This window comes from Palaemon carinicauda, chromosome 1 (assembly GCF_036898095.1).
Source record: "Palaemon carinicauda isolate YSFRI2023 chromosome 1, ASM3689809v2, whole genome shotgun sequence".
Lineage (NCBI taxonomy): Eukaryota > Metazoa > Arthropoda > Malacostraca > Decapoda > Palaemonidae > Palaemon > Palaemon carinicauda.
Genome location: NC_090725.1, coordinates 110,541,310 through 110,557,601, shown reverse-complemented (window position 1 = coordinate 110,557,601; position 16,292 = coordinate 110,541,310). Strand labels below are relative to the sequence as shown.

General features: G+C 35.7%; 1 protein-coding gene across 1 annotated transcript in view; it reads left to right on the top strand.

The window, feature by feature from the left end:
• Nucleotides 1-15,967, top strand: part of LOC137654471 (uncharacterized) — a 66,162-nt gene extending 50,195 nt beyond the window's left edge. The window contains exons 3-4 of the mRNA XM_068388171.1: nucleotides 14,014-14,168; nucleotides 14,971-15,967. Coding sequence (XP_068244272.1) covers nucleotides 14,014-14,168; nucleotides 14,971-15,967 — 1,152 coding nt within the window. The remainder of the gene's footprint in view (nucleotides 1-14,013; nucleotides 14,169-14,970) is intronic.
• Nucleotides 15,968-16,292: the final 325 nt, after the last annotated feature.

Genomic DNA, 16,292 nt, shown 5'->3' with positions numbered 1-16,292 from the left:
AATAGGATCTCTATGGATGATTTCTAGCTTAGGTATGCATTTATAGTACGGGAAGATTTACTTCAAAATGGCCGCCAAAATGGCCGCCGGATCCAATGGGAACACTGTCTACTGTAGGCTATATCTCGAGAACAGATGCTTCTACATGAAAACCACAAGAGACTTCAAAACACTTTCCTACACTAGAACAACTCCATTTTTTGCAGTTTATTGGCAAATTATGCTAATATAAGGTTTGGGTCCTTTAACTGACCAGACAGTACTAAATTGGATCCTTCTCTCTCGTTATGGCTCATTTTCCTTTTGCCCCTACATACACCGAATAGCCTGGCCTATTCTTAACAATGTTCTAATCTGTCCTCATATATATGTACGTGTCATTATATGAATATCTTGTTTTAAACGGTTATTTTTAATCTTATTTGGCAATAATCCAGAAATAAAAACACAAAATTTGCGTGGAACAATGACAATAGGCAGAGCTTACTATACAGGTTACTATAGAAACATTTGTATATAATAACTAAAAAAGATAAACACTATAATCCCAGTATTTTTAGAGTATATTAACTAAGTATAATTTGAAAATTAAAGAGCGTTTAGCAACAGTCAGTGACTGATGAATTATGATTAAAACTGTGGCATAATAAGATTATGTTAATAGCAAAAATAACTTCCATAGTGTTGTCAAAGTGGTTTTGGCACAGTTCGGTGGAAAGGGAATTTCGTACTTAAATGACATTTCTTTATTATTATCATTATTATTATTATTATTATTATTCCTAGCTAAGCTACAACTTTTGTTTTAAATTTTGATAGAAACATCATAATACTTTCTCTCTCTCTCTCTCTCTCTCTCTCTCTCTCTCTCTCTCTCTCTCTCTCTCTCTCTCTCTCTCTCTCTCTCATCACGTCTATAAGAATAGGTTTGGATTCCTGAATTTATCAATATTTTATAAAGATTTTACTCATATTCATTTTCAGTCCTTGTAACTACATTGTTTATCATTTCAATTGCCTCTACCTTACAAATAACTTCTCCCTTGTTCCACCTCCCACCCCACTCCCCGTTTCCTCAACCCCCATTCCCTATGTAAAACCTCAAGCCTAAACCCAAATGTATGATGATACATTATGTAATTTCCCCCAGACACAGAGTCTTATATAATCTTTAAAAAATCATGTATAAAGACATGTATGCTTTCTTTACTTCTCCTACTTTTACTTTTGGTGTTGGGTCATATTTTTCATTATTTCTTTTATAAGTATTATTTAATCTTTAGAAAATCATGTATAAAGACATGTATGCTTTCTTTACTTCTCCTACTTTTACTTTTGGTGTTGGGTCAAGTGTTTCATTATTTCTAGTGGAAAAATTATTTATATTACTATTGTAGTGCATTGTATAGAAATCCTCTTTTTATAGCTCCAACACTTTGTTGATAATATTTCCATTTACATCATTTAAAGCAAATATCTGCTAGCACCCTTTTTCCAGTTTGTTTGTAAAATTATTTCTTCAACAGGTTACTTTATTCTTTTGAAATAATAAAGTGAATATGTACAAACAGGTAAGAAAACGTCTCCAACTTTGAAAGCAGAGAATTCATACATATTTTCAACAATTTCTACTACGTAAAGACAACCATGCGTTGCATTTACAATGTGTAGTGAACTGCACACTGTAAATTACAGACAAGCAGTAAGTCTAAAGATAATATTACCTACGGTCTAGAGGTTGTAACCTAAGGTACAAGTTGGGAACCAATTTAAACTCTCAACTCTCTCATAAGCAGAACGTTGACTGCGGTTCTTGACAACACGTTACCATATCCAAGCGCCTTAGGGACTATGGCTAACATTTGCCTATGCTGTAAATATAATAAGCAATTATAATTATTGTGATAGCTCATTAAGCAGGTCTAAGATGTAAGTTAAGTTTACTCAAGAAAAATAAATTACACTGATCACAGCCACAGGCAGAATTCAGTTATTGAAGCTTCATTAAAATACCTGTACTGAGATCTAGCCCATTTGATGGTAAGATAAGATGAAGGATGATATGGAGAGGAGAAGTTTGGTGGAAGAGGATGCCTTTGATAGAAGGCACTGGAGTAGGCATATCTGGCAACCGACCCCGTAATGTAGGGATAACGGTGAAAAAAAAAAAACTGTTTTAGCCATCTATACTGATTTAGCCCTATAAAATGTTTTAGCTCTATATATTTCTATATCCCTATATATTGTTTTAGAGGAGGGTGCCTTTGATAGAAGGCATTGGAGAGGGTGCATGAAGCAACCTACCCCTTAATATACTCATAATTGTTGGGAAGAAGACAGAACTAACCAATCACTAATTGCATCACATATATAAACAGCAGGCCCACCAAAAGAAGGAATAATCCGAAATACACATTTTGTCATTATTCTTAATTCATTGAAATTTGGGAACTTATATTCCAATAAAGTTCACTTCACAAAAGCGGACTGATGCCGCGGGGATCAGAAATCAATGAAGATCAATGAAGCCCTTCATACGATGTCCGCTCGGGAAAATTTCCGCGCGGTAATGATTCACTAGCTGCGTGCACTGCTAACCCGCATGATTCCAGTAAAGCAGCTACGAGGCCACTCGGGGAAAATCCTCTTGTGTAAAGACATTCCATCTAACGAGCGGAAATATTTCTGTACGGAAAAAATTCGTTCATGTAAAGCGAGCATAACCCTTTAATATATCTATCAAATAATCACTGGGTCTTACTTTCTTCCTTCCTAAAAACAATACTAAATTTGATTCATATTTTACTAACTGGTCGATATCCATTCTTACCATACGACAGCACCATCTCAGAACTTAATCTATATTTTCACTTAGAGTAACATTTTTTTCCAATTCTTCTCACCCTTTCCATCCTCTGACCAACATATAATAGTAAAAAAATTATTTTACTAATAATTTCAGCAATAATAATAATTTCAAACATTTTATTTAACTTTTTTATTCACTTCCACAAGATTTTTTTTCTTCTCTATTTCTTGATCCAACGAATGGAGTATGATAGCATTAACCTTCAGAAAGTGACAGGAACGTCAGGCCAGAATTCTAGCCCTAATGTGTATCAAACATCAATAATTCACTTCCATAAGGGAGACTTAGTTCACTAGCCCCATTATCATCATCATCATCTCCTTCTGCGCCTATCGACACAAAGGGCCTCGGTCAGATTTCACCAATCGTCTTCTATCTTGAGCTTTTAAATCAATGCTTCTCCATTCATCATCTCCTACTTCACGCTTCAAAGTCCTCAAACATGTAGGCCTGGGTCTTCCAACACTTCTAATGCCTTGTGGAGCCCAGTTTGTAAGTTTGGTGAGCTAATCTCTTTTTGGGAGTTCGAAGAGCATGCCCAAACCATCTCCATCAGCCCTTCACCATGAACTCATCCTCATAAGGCACTCGAGCAATCTCTCTTATGGTTTCGTTTCTAATCCTGTCCTGCCATTTAACTCCAATATTCTTCTGGGGGTTTTGTTCTCAAATCCCCAAAATCTGTTGGATATTGTTTCATTCTCATACCACGACCCAATAACTACTCATGTGTTAAGAGCTTTGGCTTACAGACACTTGAAAAATTCTCTCAGGTCCTGTCTATCATATCTCCATCAGTTTAATTCCCTCTATATCATATGTCCTTCCTCTGAGATCTCAGATCCTACACATATAAAATAACAAACAGAAATATACCATGATTGTTTCAAAAACTAAATTCCCTTTATAAGTTATTTTCTCGACTACGTGTCATAAAGACGTGCTATGCTTTCATTCTTTTTTTTTTTTTTTTTTTTTTTTTTTTTTTTTTTTAATATCAACAACTTTCCCTCTAGTCTAAACCATATTGCATACCTGGCAGTTCTATCATAAGTTTTTATATGTTCACATGCAGCTTATTTGATTCATCAACTTCCCTTATCAAAAGCCAAATTGCTATACTTCCCCAGTATACCGAGTTAGGTAATATCTCGTTCAATTTCCTCAGTGACTCATATAACTAATATCCTTTCACAAAAGTGAAACTATTCCTTTAGTTTACTTTCAATACCTTAAAGGGTTAATTTCCATCTACGTTAATCACCTTTAACAATCATCCAGTTACACTTTCACTACACATATATAAATACACAGCAACAGCAACAAATGCAACTGTTATTAGTCCACTGCAGGACAAAAGGTCCCAGACATGTCCATATTCATGCCTGGGGTTTGGCCAGTTTTCATCTCCATGGTAGCCAACTGCGGGTTGGTGACGGTGGGAAAATTTAGTCTAATCACTCACAGCAAACCGACCTAGTATGGGTAACCTTGACTAGTATAGTGTTAAAGAATTCCCACTCACATGTGTGTGTCTATGTGAGTTTGTTTAAATATCAACCGCAATGGCATTTAATATAGAATTCTACCTTTAGGAATATATATCCACTAGGAATTCATTTTTGATAAATGCTTCTGGCTGGACAAGGAATCAAACCTATGCGTCTGAGTCAAAACAATGCTATCAAGAGAGATACAAGTTTATTTCAAGTCTAAGAACAGATTCCTGAATTCGACAGGAATATTTACAATAAACTTGCAATAAACTTATATCTCTCTTTATAGCATGGTTAGTTAGAAGTCTTTGCTGACATTATTTCGACTTAGAGGCATAGGTTCGAATCCTTGCCCAGTCAGAGGCATTTATCAAAAATGAATTTCCAGTGGATATATATTCCCAAAGGTAGAATACTGTATTAAATGCCATTGTGGTTTATATTTGAACCAACACACACATATATATCCCCCCCACACACACATACACACACACACACACACATATATATATATATATATATATATATATATATATATATATATATATATATACTGTGTATATATATATATATATATATATATATATATATATATATATATATACATATTTATATATATATATATATATATATATATATATATACATATATATATATATATATATATATATATATATATATACACACACACATATATATATATATATATATATATATATATATATATATATATATATACACACACACGCACGTGTGAGGATACCTTAACGTAATGAAAGGATTTATGTATCGCTACGATAAGCAAAGCTATACTAGTCAAAGTCACCCATACTAGGTTGGTTTGCTGTGACCAATCAGACTAAATTGAGCAAAATCCCAATTATTAGTGATATATATGCACACACACACACATATATATATATATATATATATATATATATATATATATATATATATATGTGTGTGTGTGTGTGTGTGTGTGTGTATGTATATAAAAATAAGTCCGTTTGTATCTGTCTAGGTATGCATGCATGTGTGCAGAAACTTTCCAATACGAGTTTGAAGTAATTACTCTTGCCTTACATCAGAACGTAATTTGGTAATGCATAGCTTCTTAAAATAGTGAAATATGAGTGCCAACCACGTAACACCTCTGCAATCTGGTGGCACTGCAGCATTCCATTAAAACTTACATTGAGTCTCCACAATTTCTCCAACATTTGAAAACGAATATTCAATTTTTTTTCCCTCAATCTGTTTTCCACGCTCCTTGTCTATCACTTTTACCTCCATCAACGAAATACAGGGAAAATAGCTCAGTGAGGAAAGTTAACAAAGAAAAATAAAATATTTTAAGAAGAGCAACGAGATTAGAATAAATATCTCCTATATAAACAATAAAAAATTTAATAAAATAAGTGGAAGAGAAATAAGATAGAATAGTGTGCCCGAGTGTACCCTCAAGCAAGAGAACTCTAACCTAAAACAGTGGAAGACCATGGTACAGAGGCTATGGCACTATTCCAAGATTAGAGAACAATGGTTTGATTTTGGAGTGTCCTTCTCCTAGAAGAGCTGCTTACCATAGCTAAAGAGTCTCTTTACCCTTATCCAAGAGAAAAGTGGTCACTGAACAATTACAGTGCAGTAAGAAGATTTGTTTGGTAATGTGTGTTGTCAGGTGTATGAGGACAGAAGAGGATGTGTAAGGAATAGGCCAGACTATTCGGTATATGTGTTAGGTAAAGGGAAAATGAACCGTAACCAGAGAGAAGGATCCAATGTACTACTGTCTAGCCAAAAGACCCCATAACTCTCTAGCAGTAGTATCTCAATGGGTGGCTACCTGTTTGTGTGCTTGTGTGTGTATGTTTGTTTGTGAACAGCTTACTGGCCATAATTGAAATCGTAGAGTAATGAAACTTGCAGGGATTAACTGTTATGTAAAAAGCTGGAAGTGAATAAATTTTGGAAGGTCAAGGTCACAGTCAAGCGAAATGTCCAATTCACTTTATCAGCCATAAGTTTGGGCATTATTGCCACAGAGACTTCAAACTTGGTTCATATTTGAGAGTATGAAAATCCACGCCAATTAATACATGTTTAGATCAATGATCAAGGTCAAATGGTTAAATTTTGAAAGGTCAAGGTCAAAGGTTCAAGCAAAATGTCCAATTCATTTTATCAGCCATAGGTTTGGACATCGTTGTCACAGACCTCAAAATTTGTTCATATTTGAGTGTATGAAAATCCACGCCAATTAATACATGTTTAGATCAATGATCAAGGTCAAATGATTAAATTTTGAAAGGTCAAGGTCAAAGGTCAAGCAAAATCTCCAATTCACGTAATCAGTCATAAGTGTGGACATCATTGTCACAGAGACTTCAAACTTGGTTCATATTTAAGTGTATGAAAATACACTCCTATTAATACATGTTTAGATCAATGGTCAAGGTCAAATGATCAAATTTTGAAAGGTCAAGGTCAAATGTCAAGCAGAATGTCCAATTCACTTTATCAGCCATAGGTTTGGACATCGTTGTCACAGACCTCAAACTTTGTTCATATTTGAGTGTATGAAAATCCACGCCAATTAATACATGTTTAGATCAATGGTCAAGGTCAAATGATTAAATTTTGAAAGGTCAAGGTCAAAGGTCAAGCAAAATCTCCAATTCACGTAATCAGTCATAAGTGTGGACATCGTTGTCACAGAGACTTCAAACTTGGTTCATATTTAAGTGTATGAAAATAAATGCCTATTAATACATGTTTAGATCAATGGTCAAGGTCAAATGATTAAATTTTGTAAGGTCAAGGTCAAAGGTCAAGCAGAATGTCCAATTCACTTTATCAGCCATAGGTTTGGACATCGTTGTCACAGACCTCAAACTTTGTTCATATTTGAGTGTATAAAAATCCACGCCAGTTAATACATGTTTAGATCAATGGTCAAGGACAAATGATTAAATATTGAAAGGTCAAGGTCAAAGGTCAAACAAAATCTCCAATTCACGTAATCAGTCATAAGTGTGGACATCATTGTCACAGAGACTTCAAACTTGGTTCATATTTAAGTGTATGAAAATCCACGCCAATTAATACATGTTTAGTTCAAAGATCAAGGTCAAAGTCGAGCAGAAGGTTGAGAAATAAGCTGCAGCGGAGGAGGTCTGGCCTCTACTAAGTGTCCCTCTAGTTCATGCATATAACACACTGTGGGAATATACTTATGTAGAGCATTTACTTTTCGAATAAATATGTAAATCATCCTTCAAATTCATAGTCCCTCACACAGACCTCGTAATGCCCCATTTATAGCACATAAAGAAATAGATATCTGTTTGAGGCTCGGGGTGAGGATGGCAGGTTCATCCTTCCCAAGATCTTTGGACATGATGTGTCGCACAATGCTCGTGGCATTTTTTAATTTATATCAGAAGCAGGTCTTCTTAATGCCATTTAACTTTAATAACATATCTACTTTTCTGGTTTTAATTGTTTTAATTGAATATTCTTTTAATCTTTATTCATAATAAACGATATCGGCGTCAATGACCTTCGATGTCAGGATGCCAGAGAACTTCAAGTCTATGAATCGTTGATCTGCCTGACTGTTTCTCGGTCGCATTCTTCAGCAGATCAACATTTGCATAGTCTTAAGTCACGTGATCAGTGTGGATTTAAGCATTACATTTAAGACTCGAATTTTCGTCTATTAGCGTGTTTTTTCCCATTGGTATGGGGTAACACGGTTGCCTTCTTCTGAAGGACTTTGCTTTGGCTTTTGGGGTGGACCGTAGTCCCGACCGGCTGCCCTGCCTGTCATCGCGTAGACCCCAATAATGTACAGTATGATTGTGTTGTGCCAGTCACCATCACCCTTCCTCCCAGCAGCGAGGAGTCATGGCGTAGTTAGGTCGACAGTTCGAGACGTGTGAGGTGTCGGTTATGTTTTTAGGTGTTGGAATGGCTGTGTTTGTGTATGCATTAGTCTGTAACATATGAGGTCCATTTAAAGGTTTAAAGGCCGCTCATGAATGGCAGAGACAAGGGTCAACGCCAAAGAGACTTTCCTCCATCCAAGCTATTTTTTACAATCTTAAAGATTACGTCAAAACAAATTAATTCATTGGATTTTCACCAAATTTTAACAATGAATAGATAAATATGATACAGATCAAAATCACGATTCTGATTTATAGATTAAAGGTTTAAAGGCCGTTCACGAATGGCAGAGGCAAGGGAGTGTGACAGGGCCCTATCAAGCGGGACAATGGCCTAGAGACTGACCATATATGCATATGATCAGCGCCCAAGCCCTCTCTCCACCCAAACTAGGATGAAGGAGGTCCAGGTAGTGGCTGCTGATGACTCAGCAGACAGCCCTTCTTCACCCAAACTAGGATCAAGGAGGCCCAGGCAATGGCTACTGATGACTCAGCAGATAGACCTATAGACTACCCCAAACCCACCATACCTAGCTCACAAGGATGGTGAGCTTGCAGTCCCCAAGGGAACTAACGGGTTTGAGCGGGACTCGAACGCCAAATGCCCCATCTCCACCCAAGGTAGATTCCTCAGAACCCCGCATCCTTAGCAAACAAGGATAGCGATGGTGCAGCGACCAAAGAAACTAATGATTTTGAGCGGGAATCGAACGCCAATCTGGCGATCACAAGGGACGTTACAACATAAGCCACCACAACCCTTTGGATATCTAACCAAGTTCAGAGGTCAGGCTCAGCATTGTTTCTTAAACCTTGCTGACTCTCGAGACAATAATACATCTATTTTTACCAATGACGAGTGAACTGTGATGATTGGTCATAATTAAGTTTATTCACTGACTTTTATTCGCGTTTCTGTCATTAATCAAAATAAAATATAAAAGATATCTTTAATAGATTTGGTTCATAAAGTTGTCTATTAGAATAAAATTACAAATATTTATTGTTACTGTAACAATCACAATCAAAATAAACTGCCCATAAGCTACAAGAGTTTGATCTGGATGATAGCCTTTAAGGCTTCCTTATTTAAAAATTTCTCTCTCTTCCCCCCCCCTCTCTCTCTCTCTCTCTTTCTCTCTCTCTCTCTCTCTCTCTCTCTCTCTCTCTCTCTCTCTCTCTCTCTCTCTCTCTCTCTCACTCACTTAGTTTGAAAACCACACAAGTCTCTCTCCCTCTCTCTCTCTCAGTATGAAAACCTCATATGTCTCTCTCTCTCTCTCTCTCTCTCTCTCTCTCTCTCTCTCTCTCTCTCAGTATGAAAACCTCATAAGTCTTCTCTCTCTCTCTCTCTCTCTCTCTCTCTCTCTCTCTCTCTCTCTCTCTCCTCTCTCTCTCTCTCTCTCTCTCACTCACTTAGTTTGAAAACAACATAAGTCTTCTCTCTCTCTCTCTCTCTCTCTCTCTCTCTCTCTCTCTCTCTCTCTCTCTCTCTCTCTCTCTCACTTAGTTTGAAAACCACATAAGTCTCTCTCTCTCTCTCTCTCTCACTTAGTTTGAAAACCACATAAGTCTCTCTCTCTCTCTCTCTCTCTCTCTCTCTCTCTCTCTCTCTCTATCTCTCTCTCTCTCTAAACAAAATAGCAAGGTGTTAGGGAAAAAAGAAGAGGGTTGCAGGTTAATAAACCCTTCATTGTTAGAAAAACCAGTAATTTTAATGGGAAATTCTCCGTAAAAATATACTGCTGTCATCCGTATCTCAGTAAAATACCGGCGACCGTAATTTTACCTTACTTTGTTACTATGATTTACTGGTTAGTGACCGTAATATCACTCGTTTACGTCCATATATCCGTTTATAAAACGGTAAAAATCCTGGAATAAATGTTGCCAGACATTTACCGTTTCAAATGCAAATCTGTAACAGTGTTGCTATATTTGCAATATGCAAAGACTGATTTTCTATTATTCCCATTTCGTGGTCTTCCATTGTCTCACTATCAAGAAAATCTCGCATGAACATGAGGAGATACAACAAGCATGCACGAATGAGGAAGCAGGGTGAATGATTGGTGCCATCTTAACAAAGCACATCCTTCATAATGTTGATCAGCTCAGTTAAACACCAAATTGAAGAGGAAAAGAAGGATGGACCATAATAGGTAGTAGGTTGGCCCTGGCACTAAGCACCCGTTGAGATACTACCACTAGAAAGTTAAGGGGTACTTTGACTGGCCATACAGTACTACATTGGATCCTTCTCTCTGGTAACGGTTCATTTTTTCTTTGCCTACACACACACCGAATAGTCTAGCCTATTCTTTACATATTCTCCTCTGTCCTCATACAACTGACAACACCAAACAATTGTTCTTCACCCAAGGGGTTAACTACTGCACTGTAATTGTTCAGTAGCCATTTTCCTCTTGGTAAGGGTAGAAGGGAGACTTCAGCTATGGTAAGCAGCTCTTCTAGGAGGACACTCCAAAATCTAACTATTGTTCTCTAGTCTTGGATAGTGCCATAGCCTCTGTATCATGTCATCCACTGTTTTGGGTTAGAGTTCACTTGCTTGAGGGTACACTCGGGCACACTATTCTATCCTATTTCTCTTCCTCTTGTTTTGTGAAAGATTTTATAGTTTATATATTTGATATTTATTTTAATTTTGTTACTGTTCTTAAAATATTGTATTTTCCCTTGTTTCCTTTCCTCACTGGGCTATTTTCCCAATTGGAGCCCCTGGGCTTATAGCATCCTGCTTTTCCAACTAGGGTTATAGCTTAGCAATTAATAATAACAACGACAACAACAACAGCATTAATAATAATAATAATAATAATAATAATAATAATAATAATAATAATAATAATAAGCGTGAGATGTACATAGTTGAGAAAGTTTTTAATGAAATTATTGATATGGAAATATCGATAATAATTCACAGTATAAACTACATTTTCACAATGTAAATTAGTAAATTTGTTGTAAAATACTAGTTCTTTCATTGCCTCTTCTGCGAATAGACAGTAGTTGAAAACCTACAGTATTTGAAATTTATATTACATTTTTCGCTCAAGGGGCTAACTACTGAACTGCAATTGTTCAGTGGCTACCTTTCCTTTTATCAAGGGTAGAAGAGACTCTTCAGCTATGATAAGCAGCTCTTCTAGGAGAGAAGGACACTCCAAAATCAAACAATTGTTCTTTAGTCTTGGGTAGTGCCATAGCCTCTGTACCATAGTCTTCCACTCTCTTGGGGTAGAGTTCTCTTGCTTGGACACATTATTCTATCTTATCTAGAAGTTTTAACAGTTTATATATGACAGATTTATTTCGCCGCTGTTACTGTTTTTTGTTTTTAATATTTTAATTGCTCATTACTTCTCTTATAGTTTATTTCTTTCCTTATTTCCTTTCCTTACTGCGCTTTTCCAACTAGAGTTGTAGCTTAGGAAGTAGTAGTAGTAGTAGTAGTAGTAGTAGTAGTAGTAGTAGTAGTAGTAATAATAATAATAATAATAATAATAATAATAATAATAATGAATATACGTACTTAAGACACAGAGAGTGTTTTCCCAGGACATTTGACCGAAATTAAAAGAACGATAAGCATGAGATAGAGAGCATTTGGTAAACAAAATTAGATTATGAAAAGTAAAATGCAGCTTTCTCTAAAAATAAAAGCATTTAATCAGACGGTCCTACCAGTATCAACTTATGCATCAGAAATCTGGAGCCTCACTGAAGCCTTATAAAAGCTGGTTTTAACTCAAAGAGCTATGGAAAGAATAATGATGGGAATAACACTGAGAGACAGAAAAAGACCTTCATGGATACGAGAGTAAACTAAAGTAGTGGATATTCTATCAACGTTTAAAAAAATAAACAAATGGACGTGGACAGGACATTTAATGAGAATGATAAACAATAGATGGACATTGAGAACAAAAGAATGGGTCCCTATAGATTGCAAAGGAAGAGGGGAAAGGAAGAGAAGACAAAGGACTGACTAGCTAGAAAAATTTGAGGGTAGAGACTTAAGGAAGAGAGGACAAGGGAATGACAAGCTAAGAAAATTTGAGGGTATAGACTGACAGAGGAAGACCATAAACACTTTCAAAATATAGTTGTTATTCTTATTTCACGAAAGAAAATGTAATATGAACAGAAGTTAACCACTAGTTTATCACTAGAACACTATTTATCTAACATTTCATAGCATCAATATACATCGTCACTATTCATTAAATAAACTGAATAGTACTTATTCAAGAGAGAGAGAGAGAGAGAGAGAGAGAGAGAGAGAGAGAGAGAGAGAGAGAGAGAGAGAGACCTTTTTGTCTTAATAAAATAGCATATAAATCAATTAAAAATGGAGTTCCGTGAATCAAAGCACTTGAAAATTACCTGTTATACTTAAATAACCCATTTGTATGAATAATTTGACACATATGACATTTAAATCTATAAAAAATACTGATAATTGAAACCCAACTTGAATGCGGGTGTTTAATTATCCTTCTGCAGGTATCAGGAAATACTGGCTTCCTGTTTTTTTTAATTATTTTTTTTTTTTAAACTCTCCGTGGCCTTTTCGATATTAGATCTAATCAGTACCACATATACTAAATGGATATTTTGAAAACAAAAATATCCGTTATTTACATTAGTAGGGAGAGAGAGAGAGAGAGAGAGAGAGAGAGAGAGGAGAGGAGAGAGAGAGAGAGAGAGAGAGAGAGAGAAATCTACCTCCATGACACAGCTAACAAGCACCTAGCCATGGAATAGATTGACTAAAATACAAGTAAAATAAATAGACAATCCTTTATCGAGATCCGAACCTCCAAAAAAGGCTAACGAAGAGAGAGAGAGAGAGAGAGAGAGAGAGAGAGAGAGAGAGAGAGAGAGAGAGAGAGAGAGAGACTCATGTGGTTTTCAAAAAAGTGTTGAAGAAAACGTCGTATAACTTATAGAGCAGATATCGAATCTAGTTAACAAGAAATAACACCACGGTTATTAGAGGATTTTGGTATGATCGCTCACAGCAAACCAACCTAGTATGGGTGGCCCTGACTAGTACAACTTTGCTGATCATGACGATACGCAAAACCGTTTCACCACGTTAAGGTATCCCCATTTAGATAGGGATTATATATATATACTTTATATATATCTATATATATATATATATATATATATATATATATATATATATATATATCTATATTATATATATATATATACATATATATATATATATATATATATATATATATATATATATATATATATATATATATATATATATATATACATACATACACACACACACACACACACACACACACACACATATATATATATATATATATATATATATATATATATATATATATATATATATATAATATATATATGGAAAATTTTGCGCATTTAAACGTGTTTTTCCTATTTCAAATAAGCCATATATACATTAATACATTAAAGGTTGGATTCTCTTAACGATCTCGGGATCAGAGATTCAGGCGAAATCACTCGAAGACTATAGTATCTGACCGGCCAAGTTTCGAACGCTGGTCCAGGATACTCGTGACATTGACGATACCACTCAGCCACGAAGAATGAATGAACAAAGAAGGGAATAAAGTTATAAATTCCCATAATTAGCTATCAAACGCAGTGTTAATCATAGCCATCCTTCACTCTCTTCCAAAATGGAGTCAAATCAAAAATAAGAAAAAGAGAAGAAAGAGGAGAGAATTGCTCCCATAACCACCATTCACAACTCGTCAACGAAAGCGAAAACCGCGAATTAAAATTCCAGATCGGGAATACAATCCAGAGGAGGTATGTAACATTAATTCCAAGAATGTAAGAACACATCAAAGTTGATCACAGGACATATAATAACTAGAATGAAGACCTGGGGCGTTAATATATTAGGATTTATATGCTACTTTTCTTGGGAGTTAAACAGAGGTCAAGGCAGGTCAAATAATGAACAATTGATCTAAGCATTATTATTATTATTATTATTATTATTATTATTATTATTATTATTTACAAAGCTACAACCCTAGTTGGAAAATACGTAGCTATAAGACCGAAGGCTCCAACAGAGAAAATAGCCCAGAGAGGAAAGGAAATAAGGAAAATACAAGAGAATATAATAAAAACTATTATTATTATTTGCTAAGCTACAACCCTAGTTCGAAAAGAAAGATGCTATAAGACCGAAGGCTCCAACAGGGAAAATAGCCCAGAGAGGAAAGAAAATAAGGAAACTAAAAGAACAGAAATTAACGATTAAAATAAAATATTTCAAGAAGAGTAACAACATTAAAATTAATCTTTCATATATAAACTATAAACTAGACATTAGATATACTGTATGTATAAATAGCAAATTCTACTTGGACTGTTTTAATGATAGGAGATATAAGATATGAAAAACTAAATAAATATTTAAAGTATTTACACAGAATTTCCTATCTATTTTCAAAATACTACAACAAAGTATTACTGTACACCTAACAATTAGAATAGACACCCGTATTACTGTACACCTACCAATCAGAACAGACACTCGTATTACTGTACACCTAACAATCAGAACAGACGCCTGTATTACTGTGCACCTAACAATCAGAACAGACACCCGTATTACTGTACAACTAACAATCAGAACAGACACCCGTATTACTGTACAACTAACAATCAGAACAGACACCCGTATTACTGTGCACCTACCAATCAGAGCAGACACCCGTATTACTGTACAACTAACAATCAAAACAGACAGCCGTATTACTGTGCACCTAACAATCAGAGCAGACGCCCGTATTACTGTACAACTAACAATCAGAACAGACACTCGTATTACTGTACACCTAACAATCAGAACAGACGCCCGTATTACTGTACAACTAACAATCAGAACAGACGCCCGTATTACTGTACACCTAACAATCAGAACAGACGCCCGTATTACTGTACAACTAACAATCAGAACAGACGCCCGTATTACTGTACAACTAACAATCAGAACAGACACTCGTATTACTGTACACCTAACAATCAGAACAGACGCCCGTATTACTGTACAACTAACAATCAGAACAGACACTCGTATTACTGTACACCTAACAATCAGAACAGACGCCCGTATTACTGTACAACTAACAATCAGAACAGACGCCCGTATTACTGTACACCTAACAATCAGAACAGACACTCGTATTACTGTACACCTAACAATCAGAACAGACACCCGTATTACTGTACAACTAACAATCAGAACAGACAATCGTATTACTGTACACCTAACAATCAGAACAGACGCCCGTATTACTGTACAACTAACAATCAGAACAGACACCCGTATTACTGTACACCTAACAATCAGAACAGACGCCCGTATTACTGTACACCTATCAATCAGAACAGACACTCATATTACTGTACAGTTATCAGTCAGAACAGACACCCGTATTACTGTACCCCTAACAATCAGAACCGCCGCACTAGTAAGCGCTGGTGCTTATTTGCAAATATTCAAAAACTACGGTGAATCTTCAATACCTAATTTTGTCAAAAACATCTCTAACTGTTCGCTTGAAAAGAGAGCAGCTGATTACATTGGCTAAAACTTTCTCTCTCTCTCTCTCTCTCTCTCTCTCTCTCTCTCTCTCTCTCTCTCTCTCTCTCTCTCTCTCTCTCTCTCTCCTTCCACAATTCCGTGATATTGCGTAATTTTGACTTCTGCAGACCCTGAAATCGATAGCTCAGAGAAACCCGATTTATTGGTCTGTGGACACATGAACTTTTTGTAGCTCTGAGGCATGAATGATAATGTGTGAGGCGGGTGAGAATGTCGATATTCCAGAAAATACGCCACACGTTTTCTTCACTGCCTCGTTTATTAAACTTATTTAGTTCTGCTGTATTTTGTTTTTGGAAGAGTTAAAAGAC